This window comes from Leptosomus discolor, chromosome 19, assembly GCF_034619465.1.
Source record: "Leptosomus discolor isolate bLepDis1 chromosome 19, bLepDis1.hap2, whole genome shotgun sequence".
In the NCBI taxonomy this organism is placed as follows: domain Eukaryota; kingdom Metazoa; phylum Chordata; class Aves; order Leptosomiformes; family Leptosomidae; genus Leptosomus; species Leptosomus discolor.
The window spans coordinates 10,158,539-10,178,510 of NC_141409.1; the positions used below are offsets into that span (position 1 = coordinate 10,158,539).

At 52.6% G+C, this 19,972-nt stretch overlaps 1 protein-coding gene across 4 annotated transcripts in view; it reads right to left on the minus strand.

Annotated features, from left to right (window-relative positions):
• The window catches only part of VAV2 (vav guanine nucleotide exchange factor 2), a 145,336-nt gene extending 127,315 nt beyond the window's left edge, over positions 1-18,021 (minus strand). For all 4 annotated transcript variants that reach the window (XM_086475501.1, XM_086475503.1, XM_086475500.1 and 1 more), the window contains exon 1: positions 17,818-18,021. In XM_086475501.1, the coding sequence (XP_086331627.1) occupies positions 17,818-18,021 (204 nt within the window). The remainder of the gene's footprint in view (positions 1-17,817) is intronic.
• Between the last annotated feature and the right edge of the window lie 1,951 nt (positions 18,022-19,972).

Sequence of the window (19,972 nt, forward strand, 5' to 3'; positions counted from 1 at the left end):
TTTTTTTTTGCAGCCACTCTGTCCTATTTTCCTAAGTGCCACCCAATGTCAGTTAATTTTTACTACTTCAGCTGCATACATGACTGAAGAAAAGCAATCTTTCTTCTGCTTCAAATTACTCCTTCTCTTAGCAACTGCCTCCAACAACACATACACAGTGTGAAACATATGGATCATTTTTAAGCATAGAATTAAGGTGCAAGAACAAGCACACAGGCTTTTGTCAGACCTACTTATATTCAGGTCTGTGCGGCCCACAGTAGAAGTTATTAAAAACAATTGTTTAGAAGCCAGCATGGTACTTTTTAAAAGTCATACAGCAAACATTTAACACAGGTCTGGCTCCTGTGAAAATGGCTATGGCACATATTAAGCTGAGCTGTTAGGAATAAATTGCTCCTCTGCATAATGCAATCGAGACTCTACAAAGAAAAAAAATGAAGGCTACGTAGTATTTTACAGGGCCATAAACACCCAGGGAAATAAAACATCTTTCTCTAAGGTGTAGCTTCCAATGCAAAAAGCTCTTATTCAAAACAGTGCTTCCTCAAGCTCCACAGAGGAAAGGCTTTCCAGCTGCTGAGTGCCTCTTAAGGGAGGGCAGCATAAATAATGTTTCATGTAAAGTCATCGTGATCCATCACTTCTGGTTGTATTCAAGAAGCAGACCGAGACCTTTTCTGGACCACACTCCACCACGAACAGCGTTCCCTCGCCAGGAGTCAAGGAGTGACCAACATCTGTCTGACGAACCTCTGGCAAGGGACTCACACCCCGCAAGAGGATAAGAAAGCCAAGGCGTTGCACAGCCTCCCTTGCTGTCAGATGAATCACGGAGCCTTCCAGGGAACAAAGCCTTTCCACCTTCAGTAACTTGACTCAAACACACCAGTAGACCACCCCAAGTCAGCCCATGGTGTCTCTCCCCAGACATTCACACGCTCAGACCCCAAACCACCAAGTCAAACAATTTGTGCGTTACCAGCTAAGGAGCACAGACCGAGACCCTACGTACGGCCGACCCGCTCTGGGTCCCTGGCCTTGCGCTCCCAGGGGTTTACACGCTCTTCTGATGCTTTATTCCCCAGCTAGGCAGAAGGGATCAGAGATATTTAATTGAGGTTTTAGTCCTCCTCCACTCCCAAATACAAACTCCTTCAACCCTAAGAAACTTACTCCACATTGCCTTGAATAAACGAAGGAACATCAAACAAAAGTGATGCAAATCTACCCACAATCCGAAAAGAAATTGCAGCTCCAGTTTTGGTTTCCAGCCATCTCAACTATTCCTTGGTATCGAGCTTCTGGTCTAACTCAGACGCTCAACTTTTGAACTTTTGTCTCTCCTCCTCACCACAACGAACAAGCTCTCAGCTGCTTTGTACGCAGCCACAGAGTCTGGTCAACCACACATCCGTACCCGTAGAGAAGGACCTCATGGTTACACAATCGCCGGGATTGCATCCTCCTTCCCCATCACCCACAGCCCGCGTGATGCAGATACAGCGAGCTGAGAGCTGAGAACGGCGCTGCTCATGTTTAGCCACGGACAACACAAGCTCCCAAGATAACAGTGGTGCTTTCTTTGGTTCACATGCCCAGAAACCAAGCAGGACAGACAGCCACACAGTGTCTGTAAATTACTGGTTTCACCTCGCACCGCTTCATTCTCTAGCGAGACCGTTTCCTCCATGAGAAACTCTAAGGTCCCACTCCAGGTCAGCGTGCTCCACAGACCAAACCAGACCCAAATCTGCTGATAAACCCTTTGGAGGGCTGAGAAAACCATCTCAACTCTCTTCTAGCAGCCAAAACCTCCTCTCCAGCTGCCACTTACGTTGGGCTATGAGGTTAGGGAGCAACCCTTCAACCAGCCCAGCTGGCAAGCCTGAAGAAGGGGCAGCATCCAGCCCAGGGATGCTGCAGAGCAGACGTGGCAGTGGGGGTGCTGCCCAGCTCTCCCAGGCTTTCTGTAGCTGGAAGAGGATGCGTGTCCTAAGCCTGGGGCTTCTGCTCACACAAAAGCGTCACAACCTCCCCCCAGTCAACCTCACACCACCAGCAAGACTTCCTAGGGCACACCAGACGCAAGTCAGACACGTATCCTGCCTTGTCCTTGTGCAATGGTCTACGGCAGTGGGAAGCAAAGCCTTGCATCACGCTGGAGTGGAAAGGGCTCCAGCACCACCCAAGCCCATCACTCCCTGGAGCTCAGCAGAGCCAGAAGGAGGAGGAGACGGCGGCGGCAAGGAGAAGCACACGCTGCTGTCCCCTTCCCTTCACGCAGCCACACACAAACAGCACAGGTTTGGCTGGAGAACTAACTATAAACCAAGGAATATGGTCCTTTTTGAAGAAAACAGATACGGGATTATAAAAAACACAGCCCATCACACCCCAAACACCAGCAAGGCAGCGGGGCAGTGAGCCACCGCCCCACGGTTCTTCTCAGCTATAATGAGATTTCAGTGCTCTGTATTCCCAAATTATCCGGATAACCTGTTGCCCAGGATTAAGGTCTCTGCAAAGGGCCCCATACCAACTGGAGCTTGAACCTGGGCGTCCTTGAGTTAATAAAAGTAATGCAAATAATAGCATTTAACTGTCTGGAGGGGTGTTTGAACACCCATTTCCACTGCTAAAGGAGATTCCTGAAGAACCAGGGTCTAGGAGCAGCCCACAGCAGTAACTGAGCACTGTCCTTTTTTTTTATTTTTAAAATGGTTGCCTTAAACCCACAGAATTGTATTAGTGACACCTCATTTTTGCATATTAATTTTTTTTTTTTGTAAGCCACCCACAGAAAAGTTCTGCAAAACTTTTACCCAAAGAACAGCAGGAATAACGATGCCGAAACACCGAAGGAGAGAGCTTGGAGCTGCAGCAGCGACACAACCCTGGGCTGCACATCAGCTCCAGCTCCTTCAGTCCCACCAGCTCCAGCTCCTTCAGTCCCCGTCACCCTGTGATCTCCCGGAGCGCAGCCGCAAGGATGTCCGAGAGCCAAGGAGAACGGGGTGGGAAGTTCAAAAACTGAAGTGTATCTCCAACCTAACGGACACTGAAAATGTTAAATCCCAAAGAAAGAAATGAGCCAGAAAGCCTTTCACCTCTCCTGTCCCCGGCTGCCGGGTGGGACGCGCAACCATCACCAAAATATGGTTTTTTCCATTTTTTGAGTAAAACACAAAGCGGGCGGAGGGAGGAGAATTCTGCATTTATTCTTCAGCACTCAAATACATGACAAAGCCTGGCTGCTAACATGACAAAGACAAAACCAAGCAGTTATTAAGTTACCTTGAGCTCAGAGACAAGTTAAATACCCCTTTTTTGTCTCGTTTCCTCCTGTGCTCTGTCAGAGGGAGCTCCTCCTGCTCCTGTGCTACTGGAATCAGACTAATAACAGCCCTGCTCGGGTGAATAATGGGTTTCTGTGGAGCAATAACACTGCCTGATGCCTCGTCTTTATTATACAGGATCTTTACACCATGACACTCTTACTAGGAGAGCCGTCTCTCAAAAAACTCCAAATCATAGGGAAAAAAAAAAAAAAGAAAGGGGATTCAAGCAGTTCCTCCTTCCACGTCTGCACGAGAGCAGTGCTCAGCAAAACACGGCTTTTCTTCTCATCCCCAGGATGAGAACATGGAAAACCTGGTGGCTGGGGGGGGGGAAGAGGTCCTTCCCTCTGCTCTGGAGGTTTAACACCCACGCAAATACATGGCCTTGTCGTTGGAGAGTTCTTCTCTGCCCCCACGGAATTATGAGGCTGCTTTACACCTCGTGAAGTTTTACTCTCGCTCCTTTTGTTTACACCCAGTTAAACCAGATGTTTAACCGTGCTTAAGATCACTTTTCTCCACACATGTAGAAGACAATACTATTCACTTAGTCAGCTTTGGCTGGCGAAGCCCAAAGCTGAACATGGGTTGGTTTTAGGTTTTTTTATTTTATTATTTTACAAGGAGGGGAATTTGGAATATCACCTACTCGTTCGTCAGTAATCACTCTGCTTTATAAATTTTAAACCTCGTGTATTTTAAATTGGCTTTCAAGTCTAGGAGGCTTCAGAGAGCACTTCAGCCGTGTTTTTACGCATTTCCCCAAAGTAATGAAAGCAACAGCTTCCACGCCTGTTTGCCTGTCTTCCCTTAAGGAAAAATTAAATTCTCACATCACAGGACTCCAGGAGCTGGGTCATCTGGAAAAACACCAGAGAAGAAAAGTCATAGAAATACTTCACACCACTGCCAGTTACCTGCTGGTAACTCAAAGCTGCAGGTCAGACACCTGCCCAGGATCCTGATCCCTGGGACTGAGGAGGGATGGAGAGGAACCAGCGCAGGCGAACGCGCCCCAGCAGTGCTGACGCAGACCTGAATCTCCTGATGACCCCGGCGAGCGCCACGTTACAACAAAAAGTCCTTTATTAACAACCCCCAGACACTTGGCAGGATGGGCTGAGGCATCACAGCCAGTTTGGGTACCATGTACCCCCTGGTCTCACCAGGGACCCCCTCCCCACTTCACCCCGAGCACCCACCGCCGCTCCTCTTTGTCCCCGCATCTGCTCCAGCCACGACGGAGCTGCTGTCTCCCGAAATACCCAAGTATTTCAAGTTGCTGCGACCAGCCCAGAGGCAGGGGGAGAAAGGAAGAGCAGGGGTGTGCTCAGCCACCAGCCAGGTGAGCTCCTCTCCCGCTTTGTGTGTCCACCCAGGCTCACATCTCTCCTTTCCCTGTTTTTTTTGGTGCTTGTTGAGCCGGTCCTCCCCAACAAGCTCGGCAGGCAGAGAGGTGCAAGCCAAACCACAGCCCTGCACAGAGGTGACAGCATAAAAAGCCAGGGCCAAGCCACCCCACACCACAAGATCCCTCTGCGAGACGCTCGTGTGGGCAGAGCATCCCCATGAGATGCTTTGGCTCTGGATCCCGCATGCAGAGCATCTCCCATCCAGGAAAGCAGAGCTATTTCCAGCAGATATTAAATATTCACCCCCACACAGCGAGCCCAGCTCCACCCAGGCAATAGGGCTCATCTGGCAGATTTAACCACGCCAGAGAAACGTTCAAAAAGAACCCAAACCAGGCAGAAGTACCCTTGGCTTTGGGTGAACGATCAAACAAAGGACACTCGAGTCTTAATGCACATCACAGCCCCGTCCTTTCCCATTGCAAAGGAACATATTTTGCTCACGCTGCCAAAAATCACCAGGAACTATGAAAATGCAATGAGGCTTCATCTTCTATCAAGAAATTCTTTTTTTCTTTCTATAGAGACTTTCACCCACCCCAGCAGCTGTATGCTAATTCCCCCTCAGCACTGCTTTATTATCACTTGGAACAGATGTTACAGCCGCTCCAAAATCTGGAGGTTACAAAAACTATTAACCTAATCTGGGCGCCAGGCTGAGGGTTTGTTGTGGGGTGTTTAGCACTGAGGGGAACGGCTCAGCCCCCTCCTCCTGCCATGGTGGTCGGCGGTCCCTGGCAGCAGCACGGTCAGCAATGGGGCCCAGGCTTTGCTTCTCCACTGCAGCACCCCAAAAAACAACCAATAGCAATGACGGGATCGGAAACCAATTGATAAAAATACCCCCAAATGCTGTAAAACAACGACAGAGAGATCAAGGGAGATGATGTGATTTACCGGCTTGTTCCAAAAACTCAGGGAAATCAGCTAGAAGATCCTCGTGGGTTTAAAAACCCTGGCATAAATGTGGATGCAGTAACTTTTTTTTTTTTTTTTAAGGGGTGTCTGTCTTTGTGGGGCTGGGTGTGTGCAAATAGAGTCGTTTCAACCACAGATAAATCCAACTGCGAAAGGTTTAGCATTCCCCATGGAGTTGATTTCTCCAGTGCAGCCCAGTGTGGCTCCTGGAGTAATTAATGCCAGAATCTATTTATGACCTTTGAATAAATTGTTCTTTTCTGAAGGGAAAGCTGTTAAACACGTTAGCAAATATAATTAAGAGGGAAGGGGGGGGGATGACAAAAATCTGGAATTAAATCTCTCTCTAATTAGAAATGCTTCTTGCAACAACGTGGCTAAAAGAAGCCCACACTCGTGCAGATACTGTAGTTTCATTAAACCTTCCTCATTATCATTCCTGTGATAACTGAGCTGTCAATATAAGGGAAATTTACTTCTAACCTTTGTCACCCCTAAGCAAAAAAAAAAAAAAAAAGTTTAAATGTTTCTCCATGTGGGTAAAGCTTGGCAACGTGTACCTGAGCACGCCAAGGCTGTAAAGTCTTCGAGCAAGGGATCAGCTAAACCGTACGGCCCCGCTCGCTTTTCCCAGCCAAGGCTGCTTTATCATGGCCACATCGCTTCTCCTTCACCAGCCTCCCAGCCAGAGCCACCGACCGTGGCGCAAGGAACGGGTTCTGCTGCCAATAGCTCAGGACATTTGACCAAGTTTGCTCTATCTCCAGGTTCTCATCAGGGAGACGGTGATTGCATCATGCAGAAAACCACCAGGCAAAGCAGGTGGGAAGCAGCAGCGATTAGAGCCAGGAAGGCTTTAAACCCCTTTTCAAGGGGAAAAATGTCCTCACTCCATCAGCATGAACATCCCCAGCCACTGCAGAAGCCAGAAGTCAACTGATGTGCAAGAAAGGGTTACAGTTAAATAACCAACCTGCAAGGCTATCCAACACCCAGCCCTCATCACTGTAACGTGAAAATGCAGCGGGCAGGACGATTCACATCTGGCAAGACCACAAATTTTTTTAATTTAGAAGGCCCATCAAAAACTCCAGTTTTATACAAAAATATTTGCACTCAAGCAATGCATTCTCCGACATTCCCAGCTGGCCTCACAAACAGAAGATGACCTACGTAGTGAGATGCTTGATGAATCACAGTCACGGGGAGAGATAAGCAGGGGCAGGCGGAGCAGGGATACCTCCCTGGGAATATCAGCTCCCAGCACAGACAAGGCAAGTCGGCAAACCTCAGTGCAACGCTCACATTTCACGTCCTGCAACTTCACACAGAAAAATCCACCCTTTTTGGAGGGAGCCCAGAGCTGGGCAGGCGGACCACACGGCCAGCCTTCCTCCCGGCTGCTCACCGCCGTGCTGGCTGCCTCCACGCGCCTGGTCCCTTGGCAATAAGAAGTTCTTCGGTCCATCTTGTTGCTTGAAAACCGACAATTTTGCCAAAAGACACCCACATTCCTCTGCAAGGTTGCACATCTCCCCAGGAGCAGACACCCCAGCCGGTCCTGCAAGCATCACCCAAGAGCTGGAAGCCACAGGCTGCCACCAGCCCCATGGTAACACTGAATCCCCCGAAAACCAGAGCTCTGCGATCACCGTGGCCATCCCGCTCGAGACCTTGTGGGCTCTGCCCAACACCGCTCCGTTTGGTGCCAGATCACCAGGTCCCAAGCCACTTTTCACCAGGCAGAGTGAGCATCCACTTACAGAAGAAGGAAAGCCCTGCGTCCAGTTCGCCCGCCTCGAGGGCAGTGGGCTGAGCCCAGAGCCACGCTGGGCTGAGCAGCTGCTGCTCCAGCAGCAATTCCCAGGAAACCCCAAAACCCTGCAGACCATTAGAAAAGAGACATAGAAATGAATCTATAAATGGGGGGGGGGGGGGGGGGGGAAGGCAAGCATAAAACTCTTCAAAGTAACATACTGTTTACCAGAAATGTTTTTGTTTTATTTTCTGTTTAGAGTCCCAACTCTCCCACAGCTAACATGAAACTTGTCTCTCTTTTTTTTTTTTTGTCTCCTCCCCTGTCTGACGCTCACCAGTGACTTTCTTGGAAGATCACTCATGTGAGAAAGTGCTTCCCATAAATGCAAAGAAGCCCCGACACGCACACAAGGCTGTCCCCGACGCTGTGCACATTTCCTGTCCCGGGGACGTGCCATTCAGCCCGGGATTTCCAATGCTTAACACACTCCAGCTTTGAAAAAAAAATTATTTTTTTTTTTAATAATCTCCCCCATTCTTGTTGCTTCTGCCACAGAGATGAGCCCAACCTCTCAGGACCAGGGCTCTGCTTTAAAGAAAACCCGTATCCTGGCGCAGGCTCAGAAGCTCCCAGCCCAGCTGTGAGCACCCCGAGTACCTGATAAACCCAAAGGAGCCAAACAGCCTGTCCTAGGAAGCAAAACCAATTTATACAGCCCGTCTCCCTTCAGAGCAGTCTGGGGGACACGTGCTCAGCAAGGACACGCCGACGGGTCCCGCACAAGTGGGGCTTTCCCGCGGGGATGGAGGAGCTTGTCCCCCCCCCCCGCGGGTCTCGTGCTGCACCAGCTTTGTCGCAGAGCACGGGGGACTCCCGGCTGCTCCCAGCTCGGGTGTACGTTTGTTTTCCAGAGCTGTACGTTTGTTTTCCACGCGGCCGAATATTTTCGTCATGCACATGAGTTCAACGGGTTTCACAGATAATTCTGTGTTTGCAGCAGTAAACACAAATCACTTCTCCCGCTCCTCCCCTTCTTGATCTACAAGCCTCCTCTGTTCCCTCCTCAACCCCTTTCAAATACCAGATGTTCCATTTAGCTGTAAACCACTCTAAAACATAACAAAAGATATGAATGCTATAAAAGGGCCAATTTACTCCCCCCCTCCATCGCTAATAAAGCGTATGCTTGAAGAGAAAGAGTAAATTTCCTCTATGGGAACCTTTTAACCTTCCCCCTCTCCCCGTACATCCAACCACCCTCGTTTGCGGGCAGCGCTAAGGCCCCGACGCAGGCAAGAGCAGGCAGCTGCCCAACGCCACGGTCCCCGACGGAGCCAGGGCTCGGCGCGAAGCTCGCTGCCAAACGGAGGACTGCACGCCCCGGAGAGGCGCGAAGCCCTCCCGACCTCGCCACCGCCACTCTCGTCACATCCCGAGGCAGCCGCCGGCGTCCCCCTTCGCCAAACCAGGTTCACCACCCGGTCGGCTGCCGGCACGGAGCCGATGCTGCTCCTGACGAGGGTGCGCTGGGCGTCGTGCAAGGTGGGAGATGCTGCCCAGGTCCAGCGAGCCTGGCAAATTCAATCCTGACAAGTTCAAGCGGCACCACAGCAAATCAAAGCTCTACTAGGGGCATGGCTACAGAGTCTACTGACGGGGGAGTTCGCTAGATGACACCACCGAGGAGCCAAACGAGCGGAGCGACTCAGGATATGACTCAGGCTGGTGGCTTTCCAAGGAGGCGAAGGAGGACCTTCCAGCTGAATCCTTGCTGCCCAGACAGGGCAGGCCCACGGGTTACGAAACACCAAGGATAGATTTCACATTACCCCTCGCTAGCCAAGCAGCGGCGCGCTGGGCAGGAGAGAGACAACGGGCAGGCGGCATCTTTTGTCCTCAGTTCTGTGACAGGCAGGGCTTGCAGCCCTCACGTCGGGTCGAGACCACTGTTTCGGGGACTGTAGAAGAAAAGGGCTCTCAAAACTAGAGATGTTCTAAAATTTGTTCTGCAGGACTTGTCAGGCAGGCTGGGAAACTCGATGGCCAACAAACTACTACTCTTCTTCAGTGACTTCTCCTGGGGATAACCGATTTCTTTTTTTCCAAGCAACAGGGCTTTGAGCCTACACACAGATTAGCAACCTGACCCATCTGCATCCGTATTTTTTCCAGTTCTTTCCATGGAGGAGTCCTTCTGGCTTCTGCTAGAGCAAGAGCACAGCCTGACACAAGAGGAGAGGACTCAGATCTTCCAGTTACCTGTTATAGATGTGCCCCTGTGAAAACCTTTCAGGTTAGGGCACCTTGGCTAAACCTTACCATTAACGTGGACTGGACTCAACAGGCTGAGCTAGTCCAGAATGGGATCCCAGTCAAGCGCTCCCAGAAGCGGCAGCAGCACAAAACACCCATGTACTGAGAATAAGCAGATCACAACCACAGGGCTCAGCAGTTGCAAGGTCACTGATAAACCCAAGAGACCTGGACCAGCAGGCGCTTAAGCAGCATCGTTTTTGTTACACACGAAATTACAGGCTCTGCTTGCTGGTTTGGCCAACCTCCACCTGCACCCAACTGCAGCCAGGCAGGAGAGCCCCAGCCCTGCCCGCCCCTCCGCTGCGAACACGGGAGGCTCCGAGCCATCACAGAGGGTGGAGGGCAAGGAGTGGCTGCAGTCGAGTTGTCTCATCGGATGAAGCACAGCCCTGAGCTGCAACCAAAGAAAACATAAGGGGGGGGAAGTCAGTTTTATTAGAAACAGACCTTTTTCCAGGCTTTTTCTCGAAGGGGAGATACAACACTGGGAAAAGTCATTTCATTAACGCCATCTGAAGTCGTCAAATGCAGGCTGTAATTAATAGTTGCTCTGAAAAAGAAGGTACTTCCCCTCCTTACAAAAGGAGCATCGGCGAGCACACAGCTCCGAGTGAGCAGGACACATCACGGGGGTGGCAGGTGAACCGGGGAGGCTGCCGTATGCTAACACAAGTCACCCCAAGGTCGTGCCCAAATTAGAGCCCTCGGGCTAATACCGACAGGAGAGCTGGGGGTGACTCACTGCAGGCTGGCAGCAGGGACCACGACCAGGTTTGCCTGGGGCCACTGGTGAGCCCCTGGGGTCCCGGGATGCTGCACAGACAGCTGGGCAGGCAGATGGACTCGGCATTAAGGCGAGAGCGGGTCGCCCTGACAGGACACCGAGCGAGTCTTTGGGTGGGATCAGAGATGCAGCAAGCTGTGCTGACTGCCGGGAGAGCAGCCACGGGGACCAGTTTAAGATCACTGAGAGTCCAAGGAATCCAACTGATGTCAAGGGTAGTGTGAGGAAGGGGAGCGGGGGGGAAGACAAAGCTGCTGGGCAGCTCAAAGAAGGTAGATCCATGCTATACAAATCAAAGCAGAGGCAGCCTTCACCTCCCAGAAGCGTTGCCAAGCTCACTGTACTTGCCCACCTCCACCATCCCACCACACTACTCCTCTCCACCCCAACACGCTCACCTTGCACGTGCAGCAAGCCCTCCACCCCCGCATTCACGCTGCACCCTAAATCAACGGGATCCTGTGCTCCCACCCCAGCTCTGCCCAGAGCACCCCGGCAGCTCCAGCCTGGGCTGCTGGGACACGCGAGATGAGCATATTTGTGTGATCACCAAACACAGGCTTGCGGGGGGGGGGGTCAAGTGGAAAAGGGGAAAAAAACCTCAAACGCTGGAAAAAAAGGTTTGTCTCTTTAAGAAGGGACAAAGCAGCAGATCAAAAATTTGCCCTCAGGTCAGTCTGAAGCAACATTTCCTTCAGCGCCAAAAATCAGGTCCCTTCTGGCTCCAGATAAGCTGAAAAAAGGCGAAGTGACTGCGGCACCGGCCAGGGGCTCCCACACCCCCAAGCCACGACACAGGGCAATGGGTCAGCACCATCTCGCTGGGCATGAGTGAGGTGGTGACGCTCAACCCTTCAACATAACCACATCCTTGGCACACTTCTGCCTTGAACCAGCCTCAGTTCCTGCAGCCCTCATTCCTCACCCAACTGCCTCACTCCAACACAGCCACAGGAGTTAAGCATCACGAGTGCCATTGCCGAAAAACTGCCTGTTTCTCCCTGGAAGCACCAAGCGACAAGGTACCCCGCTTTCTTGGCGGTACACCCAGCACGAAGGATCGCCACCAAGAAGCATGGACAAGCCAAGCATTTTTTACAGCTCATCAACATGCTGTTGAGATAGAAGGCAGCTTCCAAGACCGGTCCCAACTTGAAAAGCGACCAAATCGACTGTTTTTTTGGCATTGTGTTTTTAAAGGCATCTATTCATTCAAGAGTCTGTTCCTGCTAGGTGTTTAACGCAGGTATTTAACTCTCATCAATCATTCAAGGGGAGGGGGGGGGAAGGTTTTCCCTGCTTTTCATGCTTCTTGGCACAGCCAGCAGGATCCATCTAACACTTTCCGCCTTCTCCTGCCCCAACAGAATACATATGAGCTTTCAGCTACAGGTTCGGTTGTATCTTGCAACCTCGCCAAACAGCTAAAAAGAGGGTACTACCTCTGGCTAACAGGCTTTAGGGTGCTCTTTGACATGCAGAAGGTGTGAAGGGGGGGCTGGGAAAGAGAGACTGCAGTCGGTTCCTACTTGCAAGGAGCTCGCAAGTTCGGCCGTACGAGACAGAGCACCTTTTTTCCCCCTCTTTGTAAAGCTCAGCACATCCGAACGGGAAGTCACTGAGACACAGTAAACAGGGATATGTAATGAGGCCATTTTTTATAGCCTTCTTTGGAACAGAACTCAATTTCAAGAAGCAGAGAGTAAATAAAAAGCCAGAGGACCTGAGCAGGGTAAGTCAGAGAGTAGCTACACAGTCCTCGCTCAAACAACGCACCTACCCAGCCACCTCTGATAGTACTGAATTATATTTAACTACTATCATGACATATAGAAGTAATTACAAGCATTGTAGCTATAAAGCCTTCAAGTGGCACGTTTAAAAAGTCCCACAGCCTTGTGAATAATTACTGGTATCAAATACACCAACGTGTCTTCATCTCCCGTATACCTGGGGGAAGCAGTCGCTACAAACCAGCTGCTCCCAGCTGTCATGGCAAATGAGCGCCTACATCATCCATAAACAGGACTTTGATACCAAATTATTGCCATCCACCAGAAAAAAACAAGAGCCACGAAGCCATCTGACAGTTCAGTCAGGTGCAGGGTGTTACACCCATCCATCGTGGGAAGCCAGTCGTCTGCGTGGCTCCTTAATGAGAGCAAAACAGAGCAGTGGGCAGCCAAGTCATCTCACCAATTACATTTGCTGTGTCTCATCAGTCTCAAGAGCCCTAATAAAACCTCCAGGCGCTGCAGACAGAGATGGATAATCTCTAGAGAGATGTCAATATGCTTCAAAATAAGAATCCTTAATGAGCTGACCATTACTGCTAGCTTAAAGTCTGTGCACACACAAATACACACATTAAATATATGGCTGCTTCGTTTCAAGCATCCAGGAGATTTTGGAGCAGGAAAAAACAAAACAAAACAAAAAAAAAAACAAACAAAAAAAGATATTTAGCAGTGTCCAGGCCAACCTTAAAGAAATGATGAATGCAACACGACAGAAATGGGAGCCTTCACCTTAAAACACATTGCACGATCAAGCCCTAGAAGTGTACAACTGCTTTGGTGTAGGTACCGATTTCCATCTGCCTTAATAGATGGAGGAATATAACACTGCAACAGCGTGCTCAGACAGCCAGGACAGGGCCAGGAGGAAGATGGGGCAGGAGTTTGGGGGTTATTGCTTTTTTCTTTTCTTTTCTCCCTTGAAGGAACCCACATCTCCTTCAGCTGCAGCGATCTAGGAGCAGAAACTCTCCTGGAGCAGGGCTGGAGGGCAGTAGGCAGGCTGAGAGCCCTCGGACATGCTGGGCGCTGGTGGGAGCCCCCACAGCACCTTGCTCGCTCGCTTTCACTCACTGCTGCTCAGGCACCTGCGATACAAACGCCCTGCCAAGAGGTGAGCGTCCCCGCATCGCCCCCCACGGCATCGCCACAAGTGCCAAGATGTTGAACCAGGTCTGCTAGACACCAGGGGCATTAAACTGGGCCGCTGGCAAGCCACCAGCAAAAGGACAGTGATGGCACACTGGGAGCAGCTTCCAGATCTTCCAGTCTTCCATCTTCAGGGATCATTCCTGATCAACCCCCTCACCCAAAGGCATCCAGCACAGCGGATCCAGCCCCCGTGAGGTGTCTGCCCGGAGACCCGCCTGCACAAAGCGCCTCGCCTGAGCGGGGAGCAGCCCGCAGCAGGGCTCGCCCGAGCTTCCCTGCCAACTTCAGTACACATCCACGTCCCTGCCAGGAAGGATTAATTTTATCTCAGGCAAATGCAAAAAAAAAAAAAAAAAATTAAAAAATTAAAACCCCCCACACCATCAACCTCACCCAAATGTGCCACTTTTTAATCGCACGTTTTTTATGCCTCACCACGCTGAAACGCAAGCGAAGAGTCATTTAATTTGTATCTGACCAGAGACTTAACAAAATTATGATTCAAACCTAATTATCGACGAAAACGCAAAGCTCAGAGATCTTCATCTTCTTCACAAAAGCAGCCGGGGATGCAAGAGCAGCTGTTCCTCACAGTGCCAGAGGACTGGAAATTGGTGCCAGCTACGGGGGAACGGGGAGAGAAGCGGGGTTCTGGGGACGGCTCTGCGCAGGGATGGGGGAAGAAACGCTGTGCTGAGAGGCGTGCACAGGGGACAGGGATTGCAAGCCTGAGGGGTGCTACATCTGCTCCCATTTGCAAATAAAGATGTCCTTTGCCTCACAGTCTCGCAGCTGGCTGGCAAACCAGCTTGAATTACACCCCCCCCAAAATCCAATCACGGTAATAGACATAATGATCAATAAGCACTGAGGGCAAGTGCCCTCATCCCACTTCCTACCTCTCCAGAAACGGCCTCTACAGCAAAAGCAATTAGCAGAAATGAAGTTTTACTCCAGGCTCATCAAACCTGGCCTCACATCCAGTGACTCTCAGAAGAGAGCTGGGCTTTGAGACTTTTTTTTTTTCCCCTGTTTATTTTGTTAGTCTCTGTGGAGGTTCAGTAGCTTTGGGTCATCCCATCCTGCCAGGCACCACCAAGCACTGGGCTCGGGTCTCTGGAATTGAGCCCGAAAAGAAAACAAATTCAAGATTGCAACCTAATGAGGTGATTTTACTCATTTATTTACTATTTAAACATCAAGTAGTAAACTACTGCTGTGTGGCCAACCTGGCCATTTCACCAGCCCGGTCTCCCTGCTGAACTGGCCAACCTGACCATTTCACCAGCCTGGTCTCCCTGCTGAACAAGGACGGGAAGGTTTTAGGAGGATGGGGACACCAGTTCACCTCTGCACAGCAGGGAGCACAAGTCCCTGCAGCCTCACCCACCGCCGGCCTCGCTGTGCTGCGAGCAGGACCCGATGCTCTAACCTCAGCAGCACCTTCAACGGCTGCAAGCAAAACCAAATCAGCATGGAAAGGGATAAAAAAAAAACAAACCACCAAACACACACACAACAGTGTCTGGATCTTAAAGCGTTTCTTCGCAGAGGGATGTGATTCCACCTCTGGCCTTTGAAACGCTGCTCACCTCGGGCAAAAATCTGTTTCTCGTTACACACCTGCACAACCCCATTTAATTCACTGAGAAAGGTGGATGACAGAACATTACTGGGTGTTTCAAGTCTAGCACAAGTGTTTTGTCCCCTGGCATTTTGTCTGATTAATAAAAAAAAATAATAATAATGTCTGTAGTAAGGCAGACAGCTGGTTAGCCAGCCCAGCCCATCGGGCAAAATGTGCATTTAGCATCAAAAACAACCTCTGAAGTTTCTAGGCACTCTCTGTCTTGCACACACGTCCGAACACATCGGAGCTGTGTGACAACGATGGGTTCCTACACTCTTCTTCCGAAATTTGGCCCAGAGAGACTAAACTGCTCACCAACGACTGCACCGAGGCTGAGGCTCTGCAGGGACGCTGGTCCCCACGCCAGCCGGGCTCAGACCCCCTTCCTCTCTCCACCCCAGCGGATGCACAGAAGGTAAAGAGCAGCAAGATGCCTCCTGTCTTTAGCCACCCTGCGGGAGAAGCCAGATTCCCAAACTCAGGAATTGCCAGAGAAACACCAAATACATTACATCAAGTATAAAGACTCAAATCTAGACTGATCCGGGTCTCATCCTGGCCGACGAGCAGCAGCTGAGCCTCACCATAGCACCCGCTCCCACGCCAGGCGGTGGCTCTGCGCATCCCCACGGGCTCAGCTACGTCCAGGCTGTGCCGGGCCGCTCCGACGACCAGGTCCTCGCAGAGGTGGCCACCAAAGCCATCCGATCGAGCCCTCAGGCTCCTCCTCAAGCCAGGAAAGCAGCCAGGTGGGGCAGGCAGAAAGCCATTTCATTATGGCCAGCTGGGCTGCAAACTCTCACCTCCAACAAGCCACACCTGCCTCGGCAAGAGCCTCCTTTCCAACCGACCACTGGGATCACCCCTAGACCGCAGCTACCATTTTTAAACCCATTCTGAATTCCCCACAGGGTAAATATTGAGCTAAAATCAGGTTTGTAGGGCTGTAATATTTCCTTAAAAGAAAGAAACCACATAGTATGCCGTTCTCGGCGCGCTCTAAGACAGCACTAGTCCCCGCACATCTACAGCTCCGGCGTGACAGTTTATATTTGGAAACATCAGTTCTGTACGGAAGACAGTTTGATCAGTTTATAGCCTGGCAAGCCAAGAGGAAATCTCGTCGCATTGTTCCACCCTGGGAAGAGGCATCGGTACGTGTTGTGATTTACTCCGCGCCAGCAGGTCTCGCGCGCCAGCGCGGGGGCTGACACAGGCTGGTTTGCACCCTACGGTCGGGGCTTCCCGCCCCGGGGCTTCTGCAGGATCGAGGTCTCTGACCCCGCAAATGAGCAGCAAAGTCCTCGCGGCAAACCACGCTTCGCTCCCTGAGTTTTGGGCCCGAACGCCTCGCAGGGAAGCTCACGGCTACCGGCTGTCCTCAGCCACAGGGTTACGTCTTGCTGGGTGAGGAGGCCAAACAGGAGAAAACCACCATTGCCCTGGAACAAAACTCTGGCAGAAGAAGGGAAAAGCACCCGCCGGGTAAGCAGCGTGCTGGCACAGCACCTATCCAGAGCTCACGTTAACATTATACGGTATTTATCGCTGAATGCTTCAATAAAGTCAAACAGAGCCTCACATGCCCTTGCCACCAGGAATTTTCCCTTCCCTTTTACCAATAAAACCTATTGTTGGTCAAAAATAAAAGACAACAGCTCACTGTCCGCTTGTCAACACAGGGGCTGCCGGGTAAAGGAGGACAAAGTACCCCGTTTTATTTGCTTCTAATTGATTTCACTTCCCGATTCCCATGCAAATACCACGCAGCTCAGCTTGCAAAAACATAAGTAGAGCGTTTAAACCCAAAACAACCAGAAATCATTTTTTTGTTGTTGTTTCGTTTAAGCCCGCTTCCACCAAAACAACCAGAAGATGGAAACACTTCCAAGGAGGGAGCCCTAAAGCTTTAAAGTTTCCCAGACTCGAAAGCGGCGATGAGAGCGGTACAGGCGGGGGAGCCGGGGCGCAGCTGGGCTCGTTGAACCGCGGCCCCAATTCCCCACCGCCCCCCAGCAGCTGCGGCTCAGCCGGGGCTGCGGCTCCGGGAGCCCCGGGGCGACGGGAGGGGGAACGGGGACACACGACGACGGGCACCCGCATGGCCGCGCTCCCTGTCCCAGCTTGGGACAGCCCTGCCGAGCACCAGGGGCTGGGGTTTTATTATTTTATTTGCTTATTTTGCTTTTCATTTTCAAAGTTTTGTCCCCAAGGCCAGCGCCCTCCCAGGACCGCCTGCTCCCCCCCCCCCAACCCCCATCAAAGCCGAACTAGTGCCTGGCTAAAAAACCCCGAAGTAATCCCACCTCCTCCTCCTCCTCGCAGCTCTATTATTTGCTTTTGTTTCGCGATGACTGTAAACAGAAGGGGGGATGTTTCCCTCTTTCCCGGAGAGCTTTTTCTCCGCCCCGCAGCCCTTTCCCCTGCGGCCGCGGGTCCCCCCGGGGCACGATCGGCGAGAAACCCCGGAGCTAAAGACCGGGGAGGGGGCTGAAAGGCAGTTGAGGGGCTAGGGGGGGGCTGAAGCAGCCGGTCTCCCACGCACCCCTTCCCCAAACCCGCTCGCATTCCCGCCTCCCACCAAGTTTTGCGAACGCAACACCCGCATCCAAGGAAAGGAGCGCTCGTAGGGGATATCCCCCCCCCCCCCATCCCAAGAAGTACTCGTAGGGGATCCCCCCCACCCCCTACCCATCCATCCCTTCCTACCTGGGACATCTGGGGCCTGAAGTTGATGTCCTTGAGGTCGATGGAGCCGGGGGAGAGGTTGTGGAGCAGCTGGCAGAGCAGCACCCCATCCCGCAGCGCCTGGGCCAGGTCGAAGACCACCGCCGAGGGCCAGACCACCCGGTGGTTGGGGGGCAAAACTTTGCAGTCGATCAGCCAGCGCCCGCACTGCCGCCACTCCTCCATGGCCGCCGCCCCGCACACGCACCCGGCCGGCCGGCCTTCCTCCTCCTCCTCCTCCTCCTCGCCGCCGCTCAGGGGCAGCGGGCGGCCGCCCGGGGGGCTGCTCTGCACCGCGGCACCGCGCTACCGCCCCGCTCCATCGCCGCCCGCCGCCCGGGGAAGCATCGCTCCGCGCCGGGGCTCTGCGGGGGAGGAGGAGGAGGAGGAGGAGGAGGAGGAGGAAGGAGGAGGAGGAGGAGGAAGAGGGGCGGCGCGGAGTTTTCCGGCGGAGGGCTGCCCCTGCCCCCGCTGCGGCCCCACCGCCTCGGCCGGGGTTAGGCGCGCCGCATCCTCCCGGGAACAAAGCGCTGGGGGGACGGACGGACGGACGGACACGACGACGACGACGACGGACGCCCGGGCACGGCGGAGCTGCCCCCCGCGCAACTTCGTCCCCCTGCCCGGGGGAAAGTTGCCGCCGAAGGGCCCCCACCTGCGCGGCCGCGGAGCTGCCGCTGGGGATGCTGCTGCTGCTGCTGCTGTGGCGGCGGGGGGGTGGGTTTCTCTCTCCCCCCGCCCCAGCCCCAGCCCCGGGCAGGCGGGAGGAGCTCCCGGTCCGCCCCCGCCGCCCCTTTGTCTGCGGGAGCCCGGGCTCGGCGCGGCCCCGGGCCGCGGCTGGGAGCAGGGGGCGGGGTGCGCTCCACGCTGCCTTGGCTTTTTTTCCCCGATTTTATTTTATTTTATTTTTTTCCCCCCCTTTTCGTATCCCCCTCGCTCCCTCCTGCCGCTGCTTCTTCTCTCCTCGTTCCGGGGAAACCGCACCGAGCCGCGCTGCTCCTTCTTCAGCCTCCCCGCCGGCTCGGGGAGCTGCCGTCCCCCGGGTCACCCCCCGCCCCAAGGGGACCCCCATGCTCCCCCCCCCCCCCCCCCCCGCCCCAGCTCGCCGCGGAGGGACCCCCGAGGGCTGGCGGAGCCGGGGGGCAGAGGCAGGACCCGCTCACCCTCCCGCTGCCCTCCCGCACAGACCGGGCTTTGTCCGCCCCTGCGCTCCCGTGTTTGGGTTGCAAATACAGCGGGGGAGATGTTTAACCCAAACAAGCTATCGTATTCCGTGACTTTCAAACACGAAGACAACTCCTATAATTAATTACCAGTGTTTATTAAAAACCTCAACTTTCAGCCATTAACTCCTTGGCAGCAAACTCTTGAAAAATCTCTCATTTTCACTGGTGGCTTCCATCCAAATCGGCCCAGTTCAGAACAGCCTCTTTTCAAATCTGTTCTGAGTTTTCTTCCGAGATCCTCTCCCCAGAGTTTGTCAATTAATTTCCAGCCTGGCTTTCCAGATAGCCAAAACCGGAAGCCGAGACTGGGACGAAGGGAAGCTATTAACCTGGATGTCAAACAAATGCAATGCTAATCTCTTCCAAATGTAGCCAAGCAGAGATAAAGAAGAAAGAGTGACTCTACTGGCATGATCCTTCATTTACAATGAAGTGGGATCCCTCCAAAGAACGACAACCAATTGTCTAATATTCCAAGCAAAGTTTGGTAGGCTTTCTGTTCTTAATGTAGCACAGAGGGCACTTCTTTTAGCCTGATGGGCTGGCATTCAATCCGTTTCGGGTCTGGCTGTATGCAACGCCTGCTGCACCCCTGGCAGGGCAGGGTAAGTGTAGTCTGATCCAAGAGGGAGCAGCCTCCGTGTGTCCCATCCCACAGAGCTACACCCTGCGCTGGGTGTGTGCGGGAGCGAGCCCGCCATTCCCCGTACCCTGCGGAGATGGTTTCTCAGAATAACTTTCTCATTCTTTTAGGTCCTCATGAAGCTTTTCTTTCTGGTCTCCCACTAGGTCTCCAGCAGCGCCCACTGGGCAGGAATCATAAGGCTACTGAAAGAAGTGGAGTTCTGCCAGGGATAATTTTGGTTGACTCTGTGCTAGTCTGCCTTGGGAGGTCAGGTCTGTAGGTAGAG